At 39.1% G+C, this 25090-nt stretch overlaps 1 protein-coding gene across 1 annotated transcript in view; it reads left to right on the top strand.

The window, feature by feature from the left end:
• Positions 1 to 22598, top strand: part of st3gal1 (ST3 beta-galactoside alpha-2,3-sialyltransferase 1) — a 70392-nt gene extending 47794 nt beyond the window's left edge. The window contains exons 4-7 of the mRNA XM_084380401.1: positions 13739 to 13918; positions 17848 to 17893; positions 18992 to 19111; positions 19242 to 22598. Coding sequence (XP_084236527.1) covers positions 13739 to 13918; positions 17848 to 17893; positions 18992 to 19111; positions 19242 to 19415 — 520 coding nt within the window. The 3' untranslated portion in view covers positions 19416 to 22598. The remainder of the gene's footprint in view (positions 1 to 13738; positions 13919 to 17847; positions 17894 to 18991; positions 19112 to 19241) is intronic.
• The last annotated feature ends 2492 nt before the right edge of the window (positions 22599 to 25090 follow it).

The raw sequence follows: 25090 nt of genomic DNA, 5'->3' as shown, positions 1-25090 counted from the left end.
ACAAGGGGATTTTCTCGGCGGGGGTGTGGGTGTGCTTTCTGATGCAAAACTGTTGGCTTTATGATAAAATTAAGCTAATTTGAGCGTCAAAGGGTAAACAAACATTTTCACTCAGACAGCTCAATGTTCATGCCGTATCTCCGGGCTGTATAAGTGAGATTTGAGTGTTGGCTGCCTTTTTGCAGGTTTGGTTAAGGGCTGCAGGGGCAGAATATGCAAATCTCCGAACAGTGGAGTGGCGTTCCCTCCATTGTTCTTTGATTATCATATAACAATTTTAAAGAGTGTTACAATCTCAGATCACATTATCTACTGCGAGATACTATAGGAGATAAAAATTCAATCAGTATCCTCAGATTGTTTCTGCACAGAAATGACTGCCTTCAGGAGGCAGTGGGATGATGTAGAAGATACTTATCCTGAGCAACAGCAGATAACACTAATTTCACAACTAAATGTTTCAAACCAGAAATGATATGGAAAGACAGTCCAGTGAGTGCCAACAGGAACTGAAAATCAATGCCTTTCAAGTATCCACACTGAATTCTGCCAGATTTTCTAAAGCCTCCTTTATAGACTATTATGAATATTGAGCGGCATCGGCCTATCGGCTAAAGCCTCTTGTTTACTCAACAGATTGAAGTGGTAAAATAGATTTGAGTCATGAAAAGAGCCTTTGCTTCTGCCTCTGACGGACAAAAATGAGCTCTGTGGCTCTGGAATAATGAATTATTTAAGGACGTGTTGTTTGAAGAACTAATAAGTCATCATATTTATTCAAATTAGATTTGAATTATGTTTTTGTTCTTCTCAGACATACTAATTGATCGACCCATGCATGGGCTGGCTAAGAGCACAGTTTTTGGACATCTTATCTTCAGGAAACTTAAAAGTACACTCCATACCCATTTCCAGTTGGTATGTGATTGCAGATAAAAAGCACATTTAAGACACAAAGTCGATTCTTTTATCTAGTAAATGTGAAAATACAGCTATCTTTATGGAGTTGAAGACACAGCGATAGTGAAATCGCACTTACTCCAGTAACTCGGACACATAGAGGAGATAAGGGGGGACAATTTGGACCAAACAACAAGCACAGCTGGCCTGGTAGATGCTTGTCTCACATCACAATCAATTATGTGTAATGGAAAGTGCTACTCAAAGGTGAGGGGAGTAACAAAACTAAAACTGTGTGTTACTATAGCACGAAACCTACAGCAGAAGCAGATTAGATTTCAATGTAAAGCAACAAACAACAGAGAGAATAATGTGAGTGACTGTAAATTCACTCTTTGTGTGACTTGGACTGAACCTTTACAGTGAAACATCAGCTGTTATGTAAAATACGATAATTTCCTGTAACTGTAATCTGATCAATTAATGGCCCCCACCAAGGATGTTGTGTTTCTGCTGGTTGGTTGGTTAGTACTGAACATATTTCCACGAAACTTGGATAACGGGGGGCTCTTGGCCCAAAGCTAGCTACGTAAAAGTGTCCTGCTAACATAAATAAAGAAAAACAGTATGACATTGTGTTCTCCATTGAAGACAGTTCAGTTCATTCAGTCATAAATATCAAACAGTGGAGATGTTTCTCTTATCAAAACTACACATTGCACCTTTAAAGTTAGACAAGAAGTGGCAAAACAATAAAAACAGTATGATAAACTATGAATGCTAACACAAAGCTAACTGCTGTTATAACAACATCAACGTTACTTTCAGTGGAATATGTTTTGTGTTTAATGTTGCTTGGAATGAGTGCAGGATTAATTTGGTAGTCTATAAATATTTGTGGCTCGGGGGGTAGATTAGTCGTCCATTAATGGGAAGGTTGGTGGTTTGATCCCCAGCTCCAGCTGCACATTGAAGTGTCCTTGGGCAAGATACTGAACCCCTAATTGCTCCTGATTGCTGTTCCAGCGGTGTGGGGTGGATTACATATGAATGGTTATGGTTTGCAGGGTAGCGTCTGCCACCAGTGTATGAATGTATGTGTGTGTGAATGCTGCTTTTAGTTGACGGTAATGTGCACTTGGAAAACAATGTTTTTGCTGGCGATGCACTTCCAGCAACGTGCCATTATGAAGTCCATTTACCACAATACCAGATGTATTCTAGACTTAAGGAATATTAGTACATAAATGTTAAATCAACGGTTTTGCTTCTTCAAGCTACAGTAAGTGGATCCAGCTTCTCAATGATCATTCTATGCTAAAGAGCTCATTGCCGTGGGAATGTTAGGTTGGCAATGAGTGAGTGACTCTATTCAAACTGGCAGTTTTGGGGAATAACAGCTGGATTTAGTTAGGAAATTCAGTCTATTTTTACACCCAGGAGCGGAGTGACATTGACACTCTGTTAAGATTGATGGCAAATGGGCTTCATGATGATGTGGCTGATGCGAAGATCCTTTTCATGACAGTAACCAGAGCACTGCTTAAATATCCGAAAGCAAATTTCACGCAGTATTGTTGCATGGCTCTTAATTTATCACAGCATGGTTCTGTCATCCTGCTGTGACATGTTGCCTCTGTAGAAAGCCACATTACTGCACTTATCATCTTTGCCAGCTCCTGCTGTGACAACAGCATGGCATTGTCTACCCAATTCAATTAACGGATGGCAGGAACAGCAAAAAGACAAGAGTTAATACTATTAGCGGAATAGTTTCCTGCAGAAGCATGCTCTGGTAATATACTGTTTTCTTTTTATTTATTTTAGCCTGAGCAGCGAGTCATGCTTGGTTGGAAGCCTTGGTGCTCAGCCAAAAGGTCACCATAGCTACACCAGAACAACGGTTTAACACTTATGTGTGGAATACAGATTTCACAGAACTTTAGAAACATGCTTGAGGGCACGAGTTTTTACAGAGTACATTTTTATGTGATGAAGGTTTCTCCAAATACAGACTCACTTTTTTTTTTTTTTTGGCATAATCATTCACATCTCTCTTGAACACAGAATATTTGATCATATGCAATCATATTCCCTCAGTACCTCTTAATGCTCTATGGGCACACCGGCATATTTTATCTGAAAAGAAGTAGGCTGTCCTGGGTATGTGATTGTCTCATCATTCATATTTACTCAGCTGAATTGAGGATCAGTCAGGCTTATATTCTACACGATGATGTAAGCCCTTGCAAATAACTTCATTAAGATGGATCTTAAAGCCAGCAGATGCAATAGGTAGGCACGTCACATTTGTGACTCAAAAATCCTGCTTGAAATTGGCTTTAAAACCAGGATTTCCACACAACTAACACACGGCGGCTTTCCAGCGTCAGCTGTCTTCTGAGTTTGCCAAGCAACTAGTAATGATGTCCTTTAAAAACCTGTTCATAAGATTCAGAAAATGAACTTCTTGATTCCTCTGTCAGTGTTATTACCATAGTGATATGTTCCTGAGGGCCCACTATGAATGACCGGAACGTTACGTAAAAGTGCCTCTTAACACCAGCAACCTCTGAGTAAGGACGGATAAGCTGCACTTTGTGTTTGTAATCAGTGCCCCAAAGCTTGAACACAGCTCAAGTATCAATGCTTGTTTTTGCATTATTATTATTATTATTATTTTATCAGAATGGGAATAGTGCTTTCAAAGATCCACCATCGCTAGAATTTCAATTTGGAGCCCACTTTAATGTGTTCACAAGCCACTCTGCAATCAGCCCCTGCGCTTTGCTCATGTATTTGTTATTGTGACACAAAGTACAATGGAGTTCAGTGGCTTGATTGCCACTTGTGCTACCCACACCAACTTGAGAGCATCCATCAAAAGTCCATCTCGTGACATGAATTCAAATCGTTGCCTATTTTAAATGCAGATCATTCTCAGGTGACGTTAGTTGCACCTTCATTTATTTGTTTTTCTTCGAATCTGTCAAAACAAAGCTTGGCGTAACTGCTCGCCCACCTAACATAATAATTAGAGAGATAAGAATGTATCGGTGTAATAGTGAAGATTATTTCTTGCTGTGTCGAGGAACGGAGTGCAGTTTAATGTGTGCATTAATGAGATTTTCTTTTATACCACACAGAGCGAAACAAGAATAAAACAAACCCGGACATGAATGGCAGCTGAAACTGCTACATTATTAATTCTGTCTGATTAGCCTGTTTGATTTCTAGCAAGCACATGATTTAAAAAATGAACTATTTATTAAAAGGGAGTTTCATTAAACTGGGCCAAATAGCTTTTATAGCTTTGACGATTCCTTCTCTCACAGAAGCTATAGCTTCAAAGTTACAAATGAGCACTAAACGACACCTTGGAGATGAAAGCAAAGGTGAGAGCACCCAAAATGTTAGCAAAAGCTGTGTGCTTGCACAGCTATCGACGTACTCATCAAGTGAATGCTGAATGAATGTGATATAGCCTTGCAATGTGAGGAAGCGATCGTTACGCGTTTCCAAATCGCTAAAGAGGGCTTCTTTAACGAGCTGTGTGAGGTAAGACATGGCGAGGGTTGCGCATAATCAGTCAGGAAAGGACATTCATCTTACTTGGCAGTCTGGTAAAGAGCTAAACATTCAACTTTTGATGAAACAGCATAGGGTCTACTCTTCCAACTCTTCTTTGGATACCTCTTAGTCACTGAAATACTTGCACATAAGCATTGAAAATGTTCACATACACACTGAAACTATACATCCTTATACCTGAACGACTGAATAGGTCGATTGCCGGTGACTCCAAAGACAACATAAAACCATTTCCAAAACAACATGACCATTACAGCGTACATGACCTTCGTTGTACGGTCCCACTTGGTTAGGTGTAGGCAAGAAAACTGTCAGAGTTTGGCAAAAGGTCAAGGACCCAAATGCAGACAGACCAGCAGGCGGGTGAGGAACTAAAGGCTTATAAATAAATAAAGTAAGCTGTAATTGACAAGTCTAAAGTCCAAAATAGCAAGGAACAAAAAGGCAGGCAGCAAAACACACAAGAAGCAGACAGGGGAAGGTCGAAGAACTAAAGAAGTAAAAAAAAAAAAAAAAAATACAAAAACAAAATAAGGTGCAAGCCAAAGAAGTACTGGGAACACAGACAGGAACAGGAGGAACACAAGGAACACTGGGCTTAAGTGGGGAAAAACATAACAGCCAAACTGACAAAGAGAGAGGGGAAGACAAGCACTTAAATACACAGGGAGTAATAACTAATTGAACACAGGTGAGCAGGGAAAATGGCGGGAAAACAGACAAAGAGAGGGGGACCAAATACACAGGAGGATAATCAGGGACAGGTGAAACTAATCAGGACAATCACAAGGAGGGAAAACAAGACAAAGGGAAAGGAAGTAGCAGAACATGACACATGAGGATGAACCTTACAAAATAAAACAGGAAACGATAACCAACCCAAAAACCCAAACCATGACAAAACTACTTGGTTAAGTTTATGCTCTAAAACTATTGTGTGAGGGTTTAGGAAAGCATTGTGGTTTGGTTTGAGATAACTATGATACATTTGTAAATTCAGTTACGAAAGTACTGACGTTACGTTTTGTATTACCTCACCTAACTTCCTCCTTTCTGCCATAATAATTACTACAGCCGTTAGAGGCGGCCACCTTACAATAAACGGCAATATAGATCATGATGAGCTGTTATCAAAGTTGACCTATACAGTCATTTTCCTGATGATGAGGACCGGCTGCACTGAACGTGCACACTGTTAACACTGACACCATGGCACCTGCAATAAATAGCCTTCCCCATAGGTTTATGGATATACTTATCTTTGAGTACATGATTACTTGTGCAGAGGGTTGCCTAGATACACAATCTGTGACAAGAGAGGCTCAAGTAGCTTGTGTGCCATTGTGTGTGAAGGTGGTGAAGCATGTATATGCACTGTATATGAGTTTTCGCCGTAATCAGCCTCCCATACTATTAATCTATATGAGGTATAGGCAGGGGTGCCGCCAGGGATTTTGGGCCCCATGAAAAGAATCTTTACAGGGCCCCCCAACACAGCGGCAAAATTTTTTGATGCTATTTTAGCATATAATTTCATCATCATTAGGGGCCTCTCTGGGCCCCCCTCAATCATGGGCCCCTAGAATCCGTCTCCTTTACCCCCCCTTTTCGGCGCCCCTGGGTATAGGTAAATAGCATATAGTACATGAGGCAACCTGTCTTTTGGTCTCCTGGTGTACAGACTTGGGCTGCTGGTATTTCATCAGTCCACACTTAGAAACCCGGTGGATAATGTCATCTGTGGTTCCCGGATAACTGCAAGACATCTATAGCGAGATACAGGCACAGTACCACACTGTTCTCAAAACAACCTTGAGTGCCACATTAGGTGCGACTTTAGTATTCGACCTGTTAATTACAAAGCCTCCAGCTTTTAAACCACACATGCGACTGTGCCTTCATCTCACATGTTGCTGTTGCCTCATTCTAGCCCGTCTGCTTCTCTTACCTGATAAAAATGTACACCGCGTTCAGTCCTCATCGTGCCTATTAGTCAGGTGGAACTGCATAGGCATTTTGAAAATGTACACACAGCGAGGCTTACAAAGGCGAGGAGTGGTAACAGCCACAAACAAGTGAGCCTGAAATGAGACAGACCTGAAACACCACTGACCTTTAAAGTGTTTGTGGGCTTTGTCATGCTGTGAGATCTGCCTGAACCTTGCAGCACTCTGCCATATTATAGGATACTGTGGTTCATGGCCTCAAGCGTTTTTGAGGACAAGTGAATAATAATTAGACAAATAATGTCCCACAGCATGCTGGCAGGCGAACGGCATTGGCATTAAAGATGCCATTAATCATTTATCAGCATCACAGTCTCAATTTTCTCACTTTTCAAGAGGAAGACATTCCTGCGGAGACAAGTGCACACTGCTGAAATCTCAGACGATGTTTTAATGTCAAACTTGACAATCGATTTGACTGAAACTATGAAGGCGGACACACAGTAATGTAGCTTTCAATTAAGTAGCCAACACAGACAAAATCTTTAAACCAGGACCTATTGATCAACAGTCTGATAATCCGACTGCTCTGCCATTTTGTTTGACTTTAATTATTCAGCTTGACATTTTGTGTTCCTGTTAGCTGATTTCTTTTTAGGGGGGGGGGGTTATTTTGTTTTACTGTGTTGCCCTAACCGATCAGCAGCAAGTGATTTATCCATCCTACCACTGTTGGTATTTGACAACCTGGAAATAAGACTCAACAATCAACTTTTTGGTGGACCAAAAAAAAACAATATTGCGGCGCACACGAGGATAGGATGACATTAACATTCATAATTTACATTTAGAAAATCAACTTTCCTTCTCCAGAATCGCTCATACCACCTTTACTAGTTGTCACTTGCTGATATTCTTACCCCAGCCCTAACTAATCTCACTTCTCGTACTAGCCAATCAGAGGCAGAGTAAAGGCGGGTCGTGACTTCGCCACCATCACCCCACACACTCACTATGAGGGGGCTGGAAGTAACAAAAATTACAGAGGTGATACTATGCATTGAAATGAAAATTAGATTGATGTGATTTGATTAATTTAAAATCAATGTGATTAAAAGAAGACGTGACATGATGAAGATAGATTAATGTTTAATCATTTACCACATCTTACATTCATCATTCATCAGTCACAACACAAAAAAAATGTAATTTATCATTCAAGGAAGGTGTCCTCAAGGGTGAAAGTTAAAAATAATGACAAAAATGGAAGTGATGAAAATAACTTTAGAGTGATAAACTGTCAGTCGATAGGACCTGATTGACATTTTATTTCAAACAGTCTTTCTTTCCAATTTTCTTGGTTTAGTTTAGCGATGAATATGACTATGAGTTGACATTTTGAGCAAAGCATAGACCTTATTATGTGAGGCCCTTTTCTTGGAGATACAGCAGTGTATGATCTGTGTTTTCCCCTGTAAACACACCAACCTCTTCAGCATCCTGCCAGCCTGCTGCTGCTCCATTCAGCTGAACCTGTTAGCGATTTCTATTGGGGATAAAGATAGTCTGGCTTGTTTGTATTTCTTTAAATCAATCACAATCAAATCCACAATCTTTTTGGATGGCACTATTCCCAGGATGAAGCAACAGTGCCTTTGCAAAGTGGTAACATGCCGATAGTGGAAGGGGAGGAGATTTCCATTGGGAAAACAATTCCCCAAAGCAAAGTTAAAGTCAGCTACACAGAGCAGGGCAGAGCTGCTCACTTTTAAAACTACAGATGACAGGACATTCAAGTTTCATTTAATTGAAATTATTTCTGAAGTTTTCACTTTAGATAATGGTTCATAATTAATCAGTTGAGTCCCCCAAACTGGATCTTTTGTTGTTTTCGGGGGAGCTCAAGTCCCTTATAGCAGCTCCCCCATCTGTTTAATTTTATCTCTCAATAACCAAGCACTGAGGCCTGATGTCAATGTAATAGATCAAGCATTGCATAGACATCACAACAGCCACACTAGCAGATGTGCTGCAATATCAGGCCCACGCCAGCCTGTTAAACAATTAAAATACCTGCCTCAGTGATGTTTCATTAATTTATTGTCTTCTTTTTATCTGGAGGGAAGTCATTGATGTTTTTGGTGCAATCCTTGTGATCTAACAGCCTTGGTAGCATTCACCTACTCACAGCAAAATCATAATAAAAAAAAAAAACAAACAACACAAAAAAACACTGAAAATATCTATAGACAACAGTGCTGCTGCTGTTTGCAATGAGAAAACCTTCAACTTGAGCTTTTAAGACTCACTTAAGCTGAGTGAGGTTGATTGATGCTCAAAGTACCGACACTTTATACTTGTAGCCTCAATATAGCCCTGCTAGAAATCCCTGGTCAAGATATCTGTCATCAGTGAAAAGACCTTTACTCTGAATTTCACTCCACTTAGAATGAGTCATCTGTGCTGGAGTTCAGACTTTCTGTGGAAGAGCATCACAGACTGCTTTATTATTCTTCAGATTTGTTTGAATGGAGAGCCACATCAAAATCTTCACATCAGATAATGTTTGACATACACAAAAATATTGATCCCGAGGATTCCACTTAAATATCTCGAAACGTTCTTCTATATTCTGTTTTCTGACTATTTGTGTACTTCAGGTAAAAAGCCTTCTTTTCCTGTGCAGACCATCTTGTTGGTGAGATGGGCTTTTCAAAGGCCCAATACATCTGCTCCAGTTTGTTTCAAGTCCATCTGGTACAAATTTCCAGTGCCAGAGGGGAGTTAGAGCAGAAGTTGAATATTGATTAGACCAATCTGAAATATTCGCCTCCTTAGAGCGGTTGACACCACACGCCCCCACAAGATTAAGTGAACGGGCAGCCCAGTGAATCCATTCAACAACTTAAGTTAACTTCTTGAGTGGCCTTACAGACTTGCATTATTGTAGCATTGACCTCTGCAGTGAGTAATGAGATGATCTATGCATGTCTTCTGCAGATCTGAAGAGAATCTTTTTAGTCACACAATCAGTGAAAACTGTTCTGAATCAGCTTTATTGGCCAAGTATAGACAAACAAGGAAGAGAACTCATTTGACTGTTTTATCATTGTTTTTAAAGGACTCACATGGGATTGGACAGCTAAGGATTGGACAGCTAAGGATTGGACAGCTAAGGACAAAAAGACAAAAAGCTGACAAAATATATGTAAAGTAAAGAGTGTGTCCATTCTGTTTAACATTGTCCCGTCTTCCTGGGGACGAAGAGAGATATTCCCTGGGTTGCCTCCAGGATGAAAGGGGTTGTTGAATGTGTACACTATGACTATCAATTAGCAAATGACAAACTGAACCAAGTGCTGACTACAACGAAGCACGTCTTCTCATGTTGTTAATAGATATCTCTCTGCTTCCAGTTTATTACACTGGGTGCCTGGCTATTCAATGTAGTGTAGTGTAGTGTGAACAATTTGGAGGTAAAAGTACTTTTAATGCTTATGCTTTTAACTAGTAATAACTATGGATGATAATCACAACAAACAGGAATAGATTTTGGGATGGTTTGCAGTCATGGTTGAAATTGTTTTTTGGGACAGTTCCAGGTCAGTGGTGAAAAAAGTCAGTCTGGAGCCCTGTGTTCAACATCAGAAAAGTGCCTTGCTGAAGAAAATAAGGCAGAGTCCAGTTTTGTTTTCCTACTGTGTGTGAGTTGAAGAGAACATCACATGAGCTTCCATCAAAGCTTAGTCTAACGAAAACTACCTGCAGGAGCTAACACAGAGTAATGTGGTGTTACAGTAGAATATCTCTGGATGTGCTGCAGAAGTGATGGATTCCTCACATTATACTGTTTAATATGTGGCATGCTGCTCCTCTGCCCTCGCTGCCATACTTTTTCATCTGCTCTGGACGGCAGGGATCCATTTGCGGAGCAATTCTTAAATTCCCAGAAGCTGTAGTTGTCATTAAAGGAGAAATCCGCCAATGTAGTTCTGTCAAAAACTGTTCTTTTCTGTTGAGGTATTGCACCATAAAAGCTCGAGCCAATACTTCTCTTCTTCCATACATTGCAGTTGTAGCTCAGTCAGTGCCGTAAACCTGGTCTGCTTCGAAGGAAACAGTACGCATTGCTTGTTAATGGAGAGTAAACCAATTTCTCTTTCTCCACCTTCTCTCCATTTTAGATGTAAAATGGGCCGAACAGTCTGTGCTGTGAGTTTTGTAGATGTGTTCGCAGAAAATGACGTCGTTATTCTCTACAGCTTCTTTTCCCTCAGAATGACACAACTGATGATGCACTATCACAATACTAATTACTGTGTTGATAATAACCACATCTGGCGGAGCAGCTTCATCAGTGGTGGTGACACAACACTCCTGTCCTCTGGGACTGAGTGGCCTCCCTAACATTTCCCAGCTGTAGCATTGCTTTGGTCAGCTGTTGCATCAAAGGCAGCTGTGCATTGTGCCTCCATGTCCCTCCTGTTTTTATAAGCTAATTTAATGTGTGCTTTTCATTCAGCCTTAATTTAGATTAAGTCCACATATCAACCTTTCAACTTGTGTTTCCCACTCACTGTTCTCATCAGCTTTGTTTTCGAGATGCAGCACACATCTGTTGGCAGTGATAAACTCAGATAAACCCACTGTGAGCTACCTGCCCGGCATCAAACAGCAGTTAATCCAAGTTAGCGAGTAGCTGGCAAAAAGTCAAGCTTGCGAACTAGTAGACATTAAAAAAGAGCTAAGAGAGAACATTTACCAGATGGCCAGAAAAAAATAAAAATAAAGAAGCAACATGTAAGAATTGGCAGCCTGTGAAAGTCATGCTCAAAACAAGCAGCAGGGGGCAGCACATAACCAGAGTCAACACTAATTGCTGCTAACTGCAGCTAGTTAGCTCATCTAGCTATGCAGCTAGCAGGCCAGACAGTGAGCTTGGAACACCAGGAGAGAGTTGGTACTTACAATGCGAGCTCAGGAGCTTTGGACCGGGATGGGCTGGGGCTAGCTGGTTAGCATGCTAACCTCAGTAAACATCCTGTCATCAAAAACATGAAAACTTGTGGATGATTGTAGTTATTATTTTTTATGTTTTTAACAAAAATTCTGACATATTGCACCCTCAATGTTGTTGTAAATAACAGCTAATAATTTAAGACCACCAGATCTCTGGACAGGTGATAGCCATGGACGGGGTCATTACATTTTCAGGTTGTCCATCCATCCCATTCTTGTAAACACAATATCTCAAGAACGCTTTGGATTCAAGGATGAACTGATTCCATTTTGGTGGTCAAAGGTCAAGGGTCAAGGTAGCAGTGATGTCGTGCGTCCAATTCTCATGAATGCGATATCTCAGAAACACCTTGAGGGAATTTTTACAAATTTGGCCCAAACACCCACTCGAACACAAGGATGAAAATAACAGATTTTGGTGGTCAAAGGTCAAAGGTCACTGTGCCCTCAGAAAAACATATTTTTGGCCATTACTCAAGAATTCATCATGACACCATTCTACAAAAAATGTTCTGGCCATTATTTAGTGCCAAAGCTTAGGAACCACTGCTTGACTGGTGCCCGGAGGCATACAAGTGCAAGAAAGTTATAATTTCTAGTTTTCGTCAAGATCCATGTATTATTCCCTGAGAAATTAACAACATTTTCAAAAAACATCCTATCTCAGACTAAGAAAAGTAGTGAAAAAAATCCTGGATCTTTATCTGAACAATCGTTCAGTAGTTTTTGTGAAATCCTGCTGACAAACTAACTAACAAACTAACATGGGTGAAAACATAATGTCCTTGGTGGAGGTAATAAAAAAAATACTTCACACAGAAGTGATAAAACAAGAGAGATGAATTATAATGATGTTGAGATTCACAAAAATACGCAGAATTAAAACATTCAACAAAAAAAACAACACTCGGTGAAAACAATTGAACACTGAGGTGAAGTGTTTAGACATCATCATCATCATCTTGAATTGGCCAGAGGTAATAAGTATTGATCTTAAGAAAGCTTTGCAAATAATTCCGTGTGTTCAGTGCACGAAAACTGAAGGCAGAGTTTCCAAGTTCAGAATAAAGCCGTGAGATATGAAGCATAAGACAGTTAGTAGAGCTACCGGACTACGGGACCCTGCAGCATAGATGTTATACATGGTGATGAATGTCTAATAAGGGATTTGTGGATGAAAAGATACAGCCGATACCGGAGTTTATCACACCCCCGTGCCACAGAGGACCAACTTTGTTTCCAGAATACAATTGTGAGTGTCAGAAGGATCTGCAGTAATGAATCTGAAGGCAGAGTGATAAACTGAGTGTAGGGGTTTGAGGGATAGAAAGACCGCCTCACTGTACTGTCCTGCAGTTTAAAGGAAAGCTGGATCTGTTTCTCTACAAAAAATCTGAGTTTTTGCCACAGTTTGGTGATGAGATTTTCAATATGATTGTTAAACGTTTGCCCTCCATTGGCCAAACCGTTTAAAAAGCTGCTTCGAGGACAAATTATCTTTTTTTTTTTCCTATTCAAATTCAGTCCAAGGATAGAGGGTGTTCCAATTGTGCAAGGTCCTAGTCATCGCTTAACCTAGAGGCCGCATCATGGAAAGATACAACATGTAAAAGCATCAGCTATGAGGTAGCCTGGAAACAAAATGCCTCTTGCTGGAGGTCGTTTTGAGTCCTGACAGGCTCAGGCTTGAAATTTCAAGTTGTTATATAGCTGTCATCTCAGAGTCAGTAATGAGGAGAATGATATTGCTCGGACCGCAGTGCCCAAACAGGTGATGCTAGTCGCACCGGGGGTCAGCTTCATGATTTTTCCTCCGTGTGTCACCTCCTTCCACTGACCGAAAGCAACTGCTACTGTCAAACTATGTTCCTGCCAATTACCGCTCCAGCTTGAGTGAGTATTGTCGGACATAATAATAGAGACGCATCGCCTGGCTTGCCAAGCGGTAATTGTTGAGCTCTAAATGGACACTGGATTGTACTGAATTGGTGTTTGAATGTCCAAAACATGCCGAAGCAGGACAAATTGTGCTTTCTCTTTATTTTTACATGTTTAATTCTTTTCTTAAATAAGCGAACATGGCTGGATTTCCATGTCTCGGTGCCATGTTGTTTGGCTGACTTGGGGAATTCATGAAAACAAGCCCATTTATAGATTATGGCTATTGGTACAACAAAAGGCTGGAAAAGACAAAGATGGCAAAGCAACTAAAAAAAAGAGGGAACGAGGGATGTGATATAAATAGCCCAGAAATAAATATCTCTGCTTCTTTGTTCCCTCAGAATGAACCAGGCTCCCACCTCTGGTTTTGAGGAGGATGTGGGCGCCAGAACAACACATCATGTCATGTATCCAGAAAGTGCCATAGACCTGGACAACACCACCAGTCTGGTGCTGATCCCTTTCAAGACCCTGGACCTGCAGTGGATCATTAGTGCTCTGACCACGGGTGCCATTAAACAGTAAGTGTACCCATCAAACGTTAAAGCTGCACCCAATCAATATTTATGTATTGAGAATGGATTAAATGACTGTGTGTAATGTGAAAGTGTTGGTAATAATGACGAACCCATGAAGAATAATCACTTGACTCTGCAGCTCCTCGCAGTGTTTTAGTGTCTTTCAGCTTATTGTTTTGATTTTACAACCTGCAAATTTACCGTGTTGTCAGGGTGATTTGTGATTTCAGTGCTCTCATCGACCTCACTTCCAACCACAGAAAAAAAGCCCCTGATAAACACACTCTACACTACCTCTCCAGCACCACACAACCCACAGACAAAGTTAGCAGCTAAGGCGCTAGTGTCAGGAGTCCGTGGAGACCAAAACAGAGCTACAAGGAAAACTTATATTTCTGTATAACTTCTGATAATATGACAGTGTTGCCTTATAGGTTGTTGCACTACCAAGTAACCAAAAAAAATAAGTGAATGCAGGTTTGAAATTGAGGCATGAATGTGCATGTTTAAAATACTTTTTATTGCCAACTTAAACAAAACTTAAATTTAATTTAAGCCCATTGCTAGAAATACAGATATTGCCTCACAATGCCTTACCAACAGTCAACATTCGAAGTGGGTGAAGTGCTTGAACATTAGATCTATGCTCTTGGCCACTGAGCTGGACAGCAATGCTCAGATATTAATGAAGAAACAATGGCAAGAAATAAAATATTAAAAGAACTGACAACAACATGACATAAGGGGGGCAGGGGTTTGATGCCACAGCTCATTCATATCTTAGGACATGTCAAGTAAACATGTTCGCAAATGTTTGATTGTCATTCCATGGTTTTTTGGGGTTTTTTTTTTTTTAACTGTACCGTCATCGATGCATGGGCATCATTTCTGTAGACATTATTTAGTCACGTTTCAAAGCAGAAATTCTGCAAATTTTATGTAAATATACACAGCCCAGTCGGCAGAATAAAATGTCCCATTTCACATATCTGCAAACCACAGACACATTTAAAATTTGCATGTGTCATGCTTATCATATCACCATTTATACAATTGGTGTCATATCACATTCACATTACCTTCACTGTATACAAGCTGACATTTTAATGTCGGGACGATATCAACTCAGTGGTTTTTGTGCCTAATCCTAACCAGACCCTTAGCACAGTCTTAAAATGAAGAAAATTGAATCGAAGCGTTAAAACTCAATTTATCAGTATTTTACCAAGTAATACTTAATGTGCATCCAATACAAAAGGCCCTCCAATTTTTAAATCAATGAAAAAATGGGCATGTTTGAGAGCTGAATTGTCCTAAGAAAGGCTGTGAATGTATCACCATGCATCATGCATGTGTCGCACTCCCAGATTCATTTACACTCTCCAAATACCAGATTGTCATAACAATCGCACTCGCTCAGTGCTGCTATTTGTCAGGTTGCCATAACAAGGATAATCACTCAGTTTTAATCTTCCAGTAAATTTCACCTTCAGCTGTTTCACTCTCAATGACCCGTAATCATTAGCTTGATTACTGGACATCCAGGGAAAAAAAAGTGAAGGCACTGCCAATGAATGCCACTGCCAATAACTCAAACACGGCAACATGTAAGATGGTAGAGGGACGAGTAAATCCAAACAAATGTTTCCTATAAATGTGCGGTTGTCTCCAACTCTGCCAAAGCAATCATTATGCGCCATTAAATTTCATTTTACTGGCAGTAATGTCAGCATTAGCCCAACAGCCATTAGCTCTTAACTGAGTGTTGTGAAATATTTTGTTACATTTCCTGGTCTTGTTAAATAAAAAGGGGCTCTATGAAAGGGCAGAGCTGTGTGAGGGGGCACAGGACTGACTTAGAATAGTGCACAGTCTAAATAAGGCACTTCTCTGTGCAAAAATGTCAAGCCTAGGTGTGTTGAAGGACTTTTCACCATATGGGTGTAGCGTATAGTATAACTCACAAGAGATATGAGGGACAGTTTTCATATTCATTCGCCACAACATGCAGAGGAGCCAGTTGGAGCCAGTTATTGTACAGCACACATTTCTAAATGGCATTAGACCAGTCGGTATAATCTCTGAATTTTAATGAGACTCATAGCTGCAGAGGCAATAGCCTTGATAAACCTTCCCTTAATTGGAAACATTTGTATCTCACCATATAGTCATTATTATTACGCTTTCAACCAAGTCTGCACGGCCGTGGTGTAGAACTGACACTGACTTTAAATTTACACTTTGTCAGCTCAGTGTGCTTGTTTTTGTAGCTCCTTCATTCATGAAAATTGTACAAATATGAATTAATTGCATATGAAAATTAAAACATTTTTATATGCAAACTGAATGTTGACAACTCTAGGAGCAGCACACAGCATTAAACAAAGAGCCTCGCACATTTTTATGGTTTCATTTATCACTTTCTTCACCAACCTGAAACAGTGACAGTATTTAAAAACAGTATTTTAATGAAATGTCAGTTTTTACTTAAGTTCAATGTTACATTTAATGGATTTTTTTTATCATGCTGAGTCAATGTGAATAAACTAAATTACTTAGTCTGTTCAAATTAAATTAATGCATACATAAACCTTGTGTTTTTATTACATTATTGCATTTAAAGTTATGGGGAAATTCTACATAAACATAATGTGTCTCCTGTAATAAACACAAATCTATCTATTTCATATCTATCTGTTTCTTGACTCAACATGACAGAAAGACTTTGCATTAAATAAGACCCTTCAGATTGAATTAATGGAATAGAATTAAAACTGTACTTGTCCTGGTGTAAACTTTTGATAATTCGTTGAATAGGGAAATATTAACGCCTCATAACCATGTAAATGCATGATCTGGTTGTTTCTTTCTAATTTGAACACTTATATTCTTTCTGTGCGTGCTCGCCTCACATGGGAGCAACATCAGGTGATGTTTCTTCCAGGAGCAACAGAAATATGTCGGTAGCAAAACAGAACCTGGTGGCAGATCAAACTTTTTGTGTTGGAGATCTTAAAAGACTTCATGATTGTTGATGGTTGAAAGGTTTGAAACGAGTTCAAACAAGTGTTTGGAGAATTGAACAGAGCTGGAATCTAAATTGAAAAATGGTTCTTGATGAACTGTAACGGTCCTCAAATGACAGGATGTGGGTCCATCTTAAAAATTGTATTAACAGGCGGAGCGAATGAATGCATGAATGGATGAATGAATGAATGAATGAATGAATGAATGGATGAATGAATGGCTGAATGAATGGATGAATGGATGGATGAATGAATGGATGGATGAATGGATTAATTGAATTTTCTCAATAAAGTTTGGGAAAAGACGTCTTCTTCTTCTGTTATATTAAACAGCAGAAGCATGACAAAAATATTATATTCTGAAAAAATGCTTTGCAGCCTGTAGGCTAAACACATGGGATCACTTTATTTAGAGTCCATGTAAACAGTTAAGTTGGAATCTCTCATCAATCCATCAGATTGAAGAAATATCATCCATCTAACCACAGCTTTGTTTTATCCAACCATCAATCTCAGTCCGCTTTGTTTAAGGCAAATTATTTTTCTGAGCGCGATGACGAACAGCTCAGCTCTGCAGGCGCTTATCTGATGAGTCAGAAAGCAAAAAAAAGAAAAACTGACAGTGAACATATGTTAATGTGATGACTGCTAAATCTGCCCATGATATTTAATCAGCTTCTTTCATACAGTTGTAATAAGGAAGAACGCTGTTCATGTATTTTTAGACATGTCCTCAATAAAATGAGATCAAAGGCATGAATGGATGGATCATGCTGAGATTGTGGATGTGATAGCAGTGATTGGGGACAAACAAGCAGAATTGTTTTTCGTGAGAACAGTCTTTCAGGGTTTTTCGAGGCAAGTAAAGCCCAGATTTCAGGCTCCTGGTGTTTTCTTGTGTTACAGGACATATATACCTGTCACGTCCAGGATAAAGGCAAACAAAGATAAGGTGAGTAACAAAAAGTCTTTTATTAAACATGGCTTTACTTATATTAACTTTATGGATTCTATTTTTTTCCAAAACAAAAAAACTTAGATATCCTTTATGTGCAACACATGGCCAAAAGTATGTGGACAACCACATCTGATACTTACATGTGATTGTTGAACTTCTCATTTATAAAGAATGGGCATTAATCACTGTATACTGACGGCAGTGTGACAGATACATTCTGATTCTTAGAGGTGCTTCAAATGGTGGAAAGTAATTTAGTACATTTACTCAAGTAAAGCACTTGTACTTTTCACTGCACTGCATTTATTTGATCTCTAACTAGTTACTCTTTTACATGAGATTTACAAGATTTTACATGCAAAAGATGTGATGAGCTTATAAATTATAATGCAGTGCTTTATTTACGTATTAATTCATTATTTTTACGAAGAAACTATATTGGCTAAACTCAAATTACAACATTATGTAATACTATCCAATTATATAATGCATTATTAATAGTGAAACACTGAAAATAGTGTTTCTGCATCGTGAGTACTTTTACTTGAGTAACATTTTGAATGCAGGACTGTAACTTGTTGTATTCAGTATATGAGTATTTTTAGACAAAGGTGTTTCTACTTTTACTTGATTGAGGATCGGAATATTTTTCAATTTGACAAGTGGTTTGTTGCTGCAGTTAAAATGGCATATGGCGCTTGTCACTGACGCATAACGTTACTGCCAGCATATGGTGATTCTTTACAGGAATGTATCACTTCTGTATGTCACTGCTCTGCCAAATAAAAATGGCATGCCACTTGTCCTCTACTGACCTTGGCTGCTTTTGTAAATATATTGGCTTGTATTACTTACAGCATACAAAACAAGTGTTGCATACTATCAGCCACTTGTCAATCTTGGTGTTGCTGCAACATTAACATTTTATATCGAAATAAGATGCCGGGCGCAAACCATTAACAACTTTAATCTTTCCTCCTGACATTTTTTTTCTTTTTTTTTTTCTTGTGTAAGCAATTCTTTATAAAGAATGAATCTTTACCTCTTGCCATAGATGACAAAGTAATAGAAAATCCTCTGACTCCTTTTCAGGTGTTGATTTACAGTCCCACATTTTTCAAATACGTCTACGAATCGTGGCTCGAGGGTCATGGACGATATCCTTCCACCGGATTCCTCAGCTTACTGCTCGCTATCCACATATGCGATGAGGTAAGTTGAACTGCTGCATTGAGTGCAGTACAGTGCTGAAATTCCACAGTAAATTGTAGGATTCAGAATCAAAAATATGTGCATCTGAAGCGATGTGAAAGTCTGTGCTTTTGTTCCTCGTCTGTTCCAGGTCAGCGTGTTTGGATTCGGTGCAGACCAGTATGGAAACTGGCACCACTACTGGGAGGAGAACCATTTGGCTGGAGCTTTCCGACACACAGGAGTCCATGATGGAGATTATGAATATAATGTCACCCTGCTGCTGGCAGACAAGCACAAAATCCAAATGTTTAAAGGCAGATGATACCAAGCCCGTATGTTCGTTGGGATGGCTATCAGATGAACTTCAGCAGCCTTTTAATGTTTATTTTACTTTCTCTCATGCTGGAAGAACATGTTTGCCATGATTTCCAAAGACACGTGAACTCTTTCTTTCCTTCACTGAAGCTACTGTTAAAGAAGTGTCACTCCGATTGACAAACCAATAGACAGGGCAAAAGCAACACTGCCACTTGTTTCAGAAACTGAGTGTCTGGTAGTGAACACACAGAAGACAGGAGAATATGTCTTATCAACAAGCATGCTATACATAAAAAGCTTTAGTTATATTGTCTGTGTAAACTCGCTTTTTCTATAATTGGTTAGCATTGTGGCTACCTGAAGCTTTGTGTCTTAATGGCTATTGACACAAAATAAGTCCTGTTGACAGCAGCAGTCAGACAAAGTGCCATATCACTCTGTTGATTTATAGACATAGCAAGAGGGAGATTGTGCAAAGTTCATCATTGTCATTCGTGCAGGAAGAGCATCTGAGAAATATAACCACTGTCTGCTGATTTAATTGGTGTATATGGGAGGCAGTTTGAGTCCAAATTGACGAACAACATACTTAAAAGCATTTTAATGAGCTTCACAACAAAACACACCACCGACTGTACCATAAATTTCACTTCAGAATAAATCACCAAATGAGAACGTGTTTTACATTTTACAATGGCAGGTATGAGAGAGAGAGAGAGAGAGAGAGAGAGAGAGAGAGAGATCTTTTTCATCATACTGACCAAATTCTTATAAACTGCCTGCACTACAGAGCTCCTTGTTTCTTGCTTGTCTGAACTGAGCTGTAAAATATAGTTTGATAAGGCCAAGGGACACTTACAATCAGGTCCAAAATCAGCCCTAATGTGTGGCATTTATAGATTACCCACACGGCCTCAGCCAGAGTTTTAGAAATGCTCAGGTCAGAGCGTCTCCCCCTCTCAGAAACTATTGACCACATTTTCAATTACAGATATTTCCTGATAATTTGTTCTCAACATGACCGACAAAATGGTGTTTGAAAGCCCTGTCCACACTGCCAGAATTTAAATTAGGCTGACTACAAAACACAGCCGCTGCAGCAAGAGTTGACAAATTTTAACATATTGAGTCTGAAATTACTAAACTCAGCCCCCCGTTTCCCACCTTGTGCACATTTGTAGCCATGCTAGCAGTGTGGCTGGTAAGACGGCAGTGTCGATTGGTCAATCGCTCAACGAAACATTCATGTTCCCCAGAAGATGAATCTCAGTAACTTTCATGATCCCCTGACTTCTCCTTCTAACATCATGGGTGTTGAGCGGGATATCTCAACAACTACTGATTGGATTGAGATGAAAGTCAACACACACATTTACGTCACCCGCAGGACGAATTTTAATACATTTGGTGATACCTTTTCATAACTCCATCATCAGCCCAAAAATGCATAATTCAATCCAATACTTCACCAAATCACTAGTGACATTCAAATCTAAAATACAAAACTAATGGCATTCCCATGAGCCTCTGTTGTAGTTTTGTTTTGACGCTAATTAGCATGCTTTCAAGCAAAACTTGATGAACATGGTAAATATACCTGCTCCACATCAGCATGTTAGCATTGTCACTGTGAGCATGTTAGTATGATATTATTAGCATTTAGCTCGAGGCTGTGCTGGGCCTAAGTGAGCGTCACAGTAATGGATGTACAATGGATACTGTACATACTGTACATGTACCTGGATACTTTGCCACAACTCAAATTAAAATTTTGCCCAGTGGCCATTAGCAGTATTGCAGCAGAAAATCACCATTATAAAATAGACGTCTGCAGATCTGTTGACAGAACACCTCAAACAGCAACAAGGTTAATTATGACTCTCTCTATTATGATGTTTTGATCCATGGAGGTTTAATTGATCTAAAGTTTTCCTTGGGTCAACGATATGGATTTAAAAATCTGTGAAGTCATCACAATGTAAAATCTAACCAGGAAGTAAACCTAGAAGCTAGACAACACTTTGGGCTCATGCACAAGGGGAGCAACTCTAATTGGAATTAATAGCCACCATCTTTGGGCACAGTATCCACTTCTAAATAATACATCCATGGTGAAAGAGCATGGCTGCAGATTCTTAGTCTTGTTCTCCCCTCCAGCTCCAGCTGAACATGGAAACTGTGGCTGCAGCTATCAGCACAGTGTTGAAGCAATGTCAAAGGCAGACTCAAAACTGTTTTAACAACCTCATATTATGGAGTATTTTTATTCACATCCTTTTGACTACATGGCAAAATGAGAAGTCGGTGGTGAGATAACAATGCTTGAGGTGGATTTTTGAAATGTTTATTGGGCCCTGAAGGGCTCTACTGGAGACCTGTTTTAAAGAGTCGTGCAATAGCAAAGCCGCTGATGAGATTTTCATCGCTCTATGTTGTAAAAAAAAAAAAGATTTAATGCTTTTAAATGCTCAAGGTGTTCCTCAAACACCAGCTTCTTTATTAAGTTGTCGACATTCATTATTCATCACGGGAATCTGATATATGAAACAGCCTATACAGGGGTGCCTTATCATTAAAATCAATGATGTACTGAACATTTTTGATGTACGTTGTGACATATTGTTCATGAAACGTGGGTGTTAAGTGCCTTTAATGGAATTTTTTAAGACTTAATTTCATCATCACATTGTTGTAATTATGTGTACTGTAATTATCATTTGTATTTAATTGTCAGCAACCTTTACAAGCTTTTGTTATTTGTGTGTATGCAGTATTGATTTAACAAATCAAAAGCATGATATTATAACCATCTTAAGTATTTGTGAGTAAGATTTTCTTTTGTATATACCACAGGACAAAATGCTGGTTACATGTTGAGTAGGTGTGTCAACAGCTTCGCCTCTCTAGTTTTGATTAATAACAGCTATGTTGTTTTGTCCAGGCTTGAAATTATCTGCTGCACTTGCTGAACTTGTTGTAGATGTGTCAAGACTGAATGCTTTATGCCTTCCTGAAACACACACGCTCTTATCCTGCCTTCACGTTATCATTTTACACCAACAAATCTCTCATCTGAAATGTTGTGTTGCCTCTGATTCGTCAGAACCAGAGCTCGGTGGTGCTTCTGTAATAGGCTATGATTTGCTCCATGTGCCTTGAAACATAATGGGACATTTGCCCGTATTGTTAGCATCTTCCTGATCGTTTTCTTCTCCACGTGAGAGCAGGCTGATGAAAAGAGGAGCCACAATATTTGTTTAATTCAAATATGTCAGCCACAGTGGTGTACGTCTGTTCTGCAGGGGACACTGTCACCTAGTGGACAAGAACGTGTATCAGCATTAACATCCCTTGATTTGTCCTTTACATGACTGATGTGATGACTTGGTGTTAACTGGCACTTTTCCGACTTCATTCAGTGTTTAATGTTCAAACACAAAGTCTGTCTCTCACCTGTATTTGTTCTATTTTTCCATCCCGGTGAGCTCTTTAATGTTGAATAGTTATGTAAAACCCATTAAAGCAGCACATTCAGAAAAATCTAAGGTTTATTTTTGATGTGAAGTTCCCGTCGTCTGAAGAAGTCTCAGATCACTGACACTGACGTGTGTGGGAGAGATGTATAATGCAATCTTGCATTTTGAGTGGACTTCTACAATGTGGTAAAACAAAACTCGAGCTTTTCTTGCTGAAATGTCTGAAAAGGACAGGGGGTTAATTCATTCTAAATAATACATTTCAGAACATTATGCAGAATTTGTGTGGGTAAACTGTAATGTTAGCTGGCTTGTATGCGTATATAGGCTATGGAGACCAGAGGGAAATAAATCAGTTTACAACAGTCGAGATGAGTTAGAGGCAAGTTTGGAAGTTAAAGTTGAATTGGACATGTGGCCAATTCTTACGTATTGAACTACATACTTTAAGAGTAGTTTAAATAATCTAATGAGACAAAGTAAAATATGGATAATTATACATAAACAATGTCCTTGATTTGAAGAGAAATCAGTGTTTCTAGCCAGTATGATAATTGTTTCCAAAAAATATCAAGATTGTATGCCCCGTGGCAACAACTTTGAATGTGTCTCTCTGGTTTCTGCTGTTGTGAAGATCGTGTTTTGCCTCATAGATATTCATCTCATGTCTGCCAATTTAAATTGTTTTCTTTTAAAGGATGAAATCAGAAACATGGCCATTAGTCAGCTTTAATTTTTGAGGGGGTGGGTGTTCATTTGAGTGCCCCTCTCTATGAGGTAAGTCTGTTCCACCATCACACGCTACAGCTAATAGACTCGAATAAAAAATTAAAAAATATGTGAATGCCAGCAGGTTGCTGAGGTTATTATTTATCCTTCCTATTACACACTGTTGATTCTCTTATCACAGTAATGAACTGTAAACTGTGCACCAACAGGCTGTTTGAGTTTTACATCAAATGCTTAAATTAGATTAAAGGGAAGATAAGAGAAGCTACAGTTGTTATCCTGGAGGAATTGGCCACAAGTGAGCTGCTACACATTTATGCTCTTTGCTTTTTTTTGTTTATTATTAAGCAGCTCAGTTTCTCACAGTTTGACTTCACGGTGCAGCTGTTTTGCGGCTGCTGTGGGAAAAAACTTTCACAAATTGGTATAATTAACGAGCCAGATCAGCAATCACTTTATACTGTTTTCATCCGTTGTTTTAATATCATGTCTGTTGTTAACAGTACAAACCTCATTCAAACATCCAGACTGATCATAACGTGATCACCTTAGAATCTGAATGCATTAAAGGCTGTGGACCCATTCACTCACACTGTATTTATAGCTCAGCGTTTATATGCAGTACATGTCACATTAAAATTTCAAAATGCTCATTTTGGCCCACTGATTATCTATGTATAAGCTCCTAATAATGACATGAAATGGTAATGAGATATAGAATGCATTGAACTGAATGGAGTCTGTTTAGTCACAACCTTATTTATATCTCAGCAAATGTATAAGGACACACTCCTATCAAAATGTTTGGTACTACACACTGATCAGATGCTTCTGAGCACATTGTGATGACATTTATGATTTTTAAATTATAATGAGTTACATGATTTTGTAAAGCCTATGGAGCTCAGGTCACTCTGACTGTATTTATCCATTTATTTTAAGATACTCAGTATGGAAAACTAATCAATCACACAAACCCTGCTTATAATGAAAGATTTATACTTTATGAGATATAAAATAGATCTGAACTTGCTGGCGCCCCTTTACATCCCATTTCACACATACAGAATAAAGCCATTTGAATTATTTAAAGTTATGCACTGAATTACAGCCTATACGAGTCTCAGAACTCATTTTATATCAAGTACAACTCCAGAAGATAACATCCAGTGTGGAAAACAGATCAAGCATACTTTATATAAGCTCATGATAAAGAGCTGTAGGATATAGTGCATGGAAGTCAGTGGGACTTGCAGACATTGTGTGTATACCTCAGACATTATATACAAGGGCCATTCAAATAACTTAAAGCTCACAACTGCATACCAGTCAACCATATATGTTCATGCATGCAGTCCATGTTGCTACCGTAGTACCCACGCTATAAATAAGTGATTGAACACAATGTAGTTTAAAATATTCAGAGTGGCCTTCTGGTCAAATGTTGACTTTATTGTGAGACACAAAAGGCACC

The sequence above is a fragment of the Pagrus pagrus genome, assembly GCF_965226575.1.
Source record: "Pagrus pagrus genome assembly, chromosome: 17".
Taxonomy (NCBI): domain Eukaryota; kingdom Metazoa; phylum Chordata; class Actinopteri; order Spariformes; family Sparidae; genus Pagrus; species Pagrus pagrus.
Note: the sequence above shows the minus strand (reverse complement) of the source record. Positions and strands in the feature narration are given on the sequence as shown.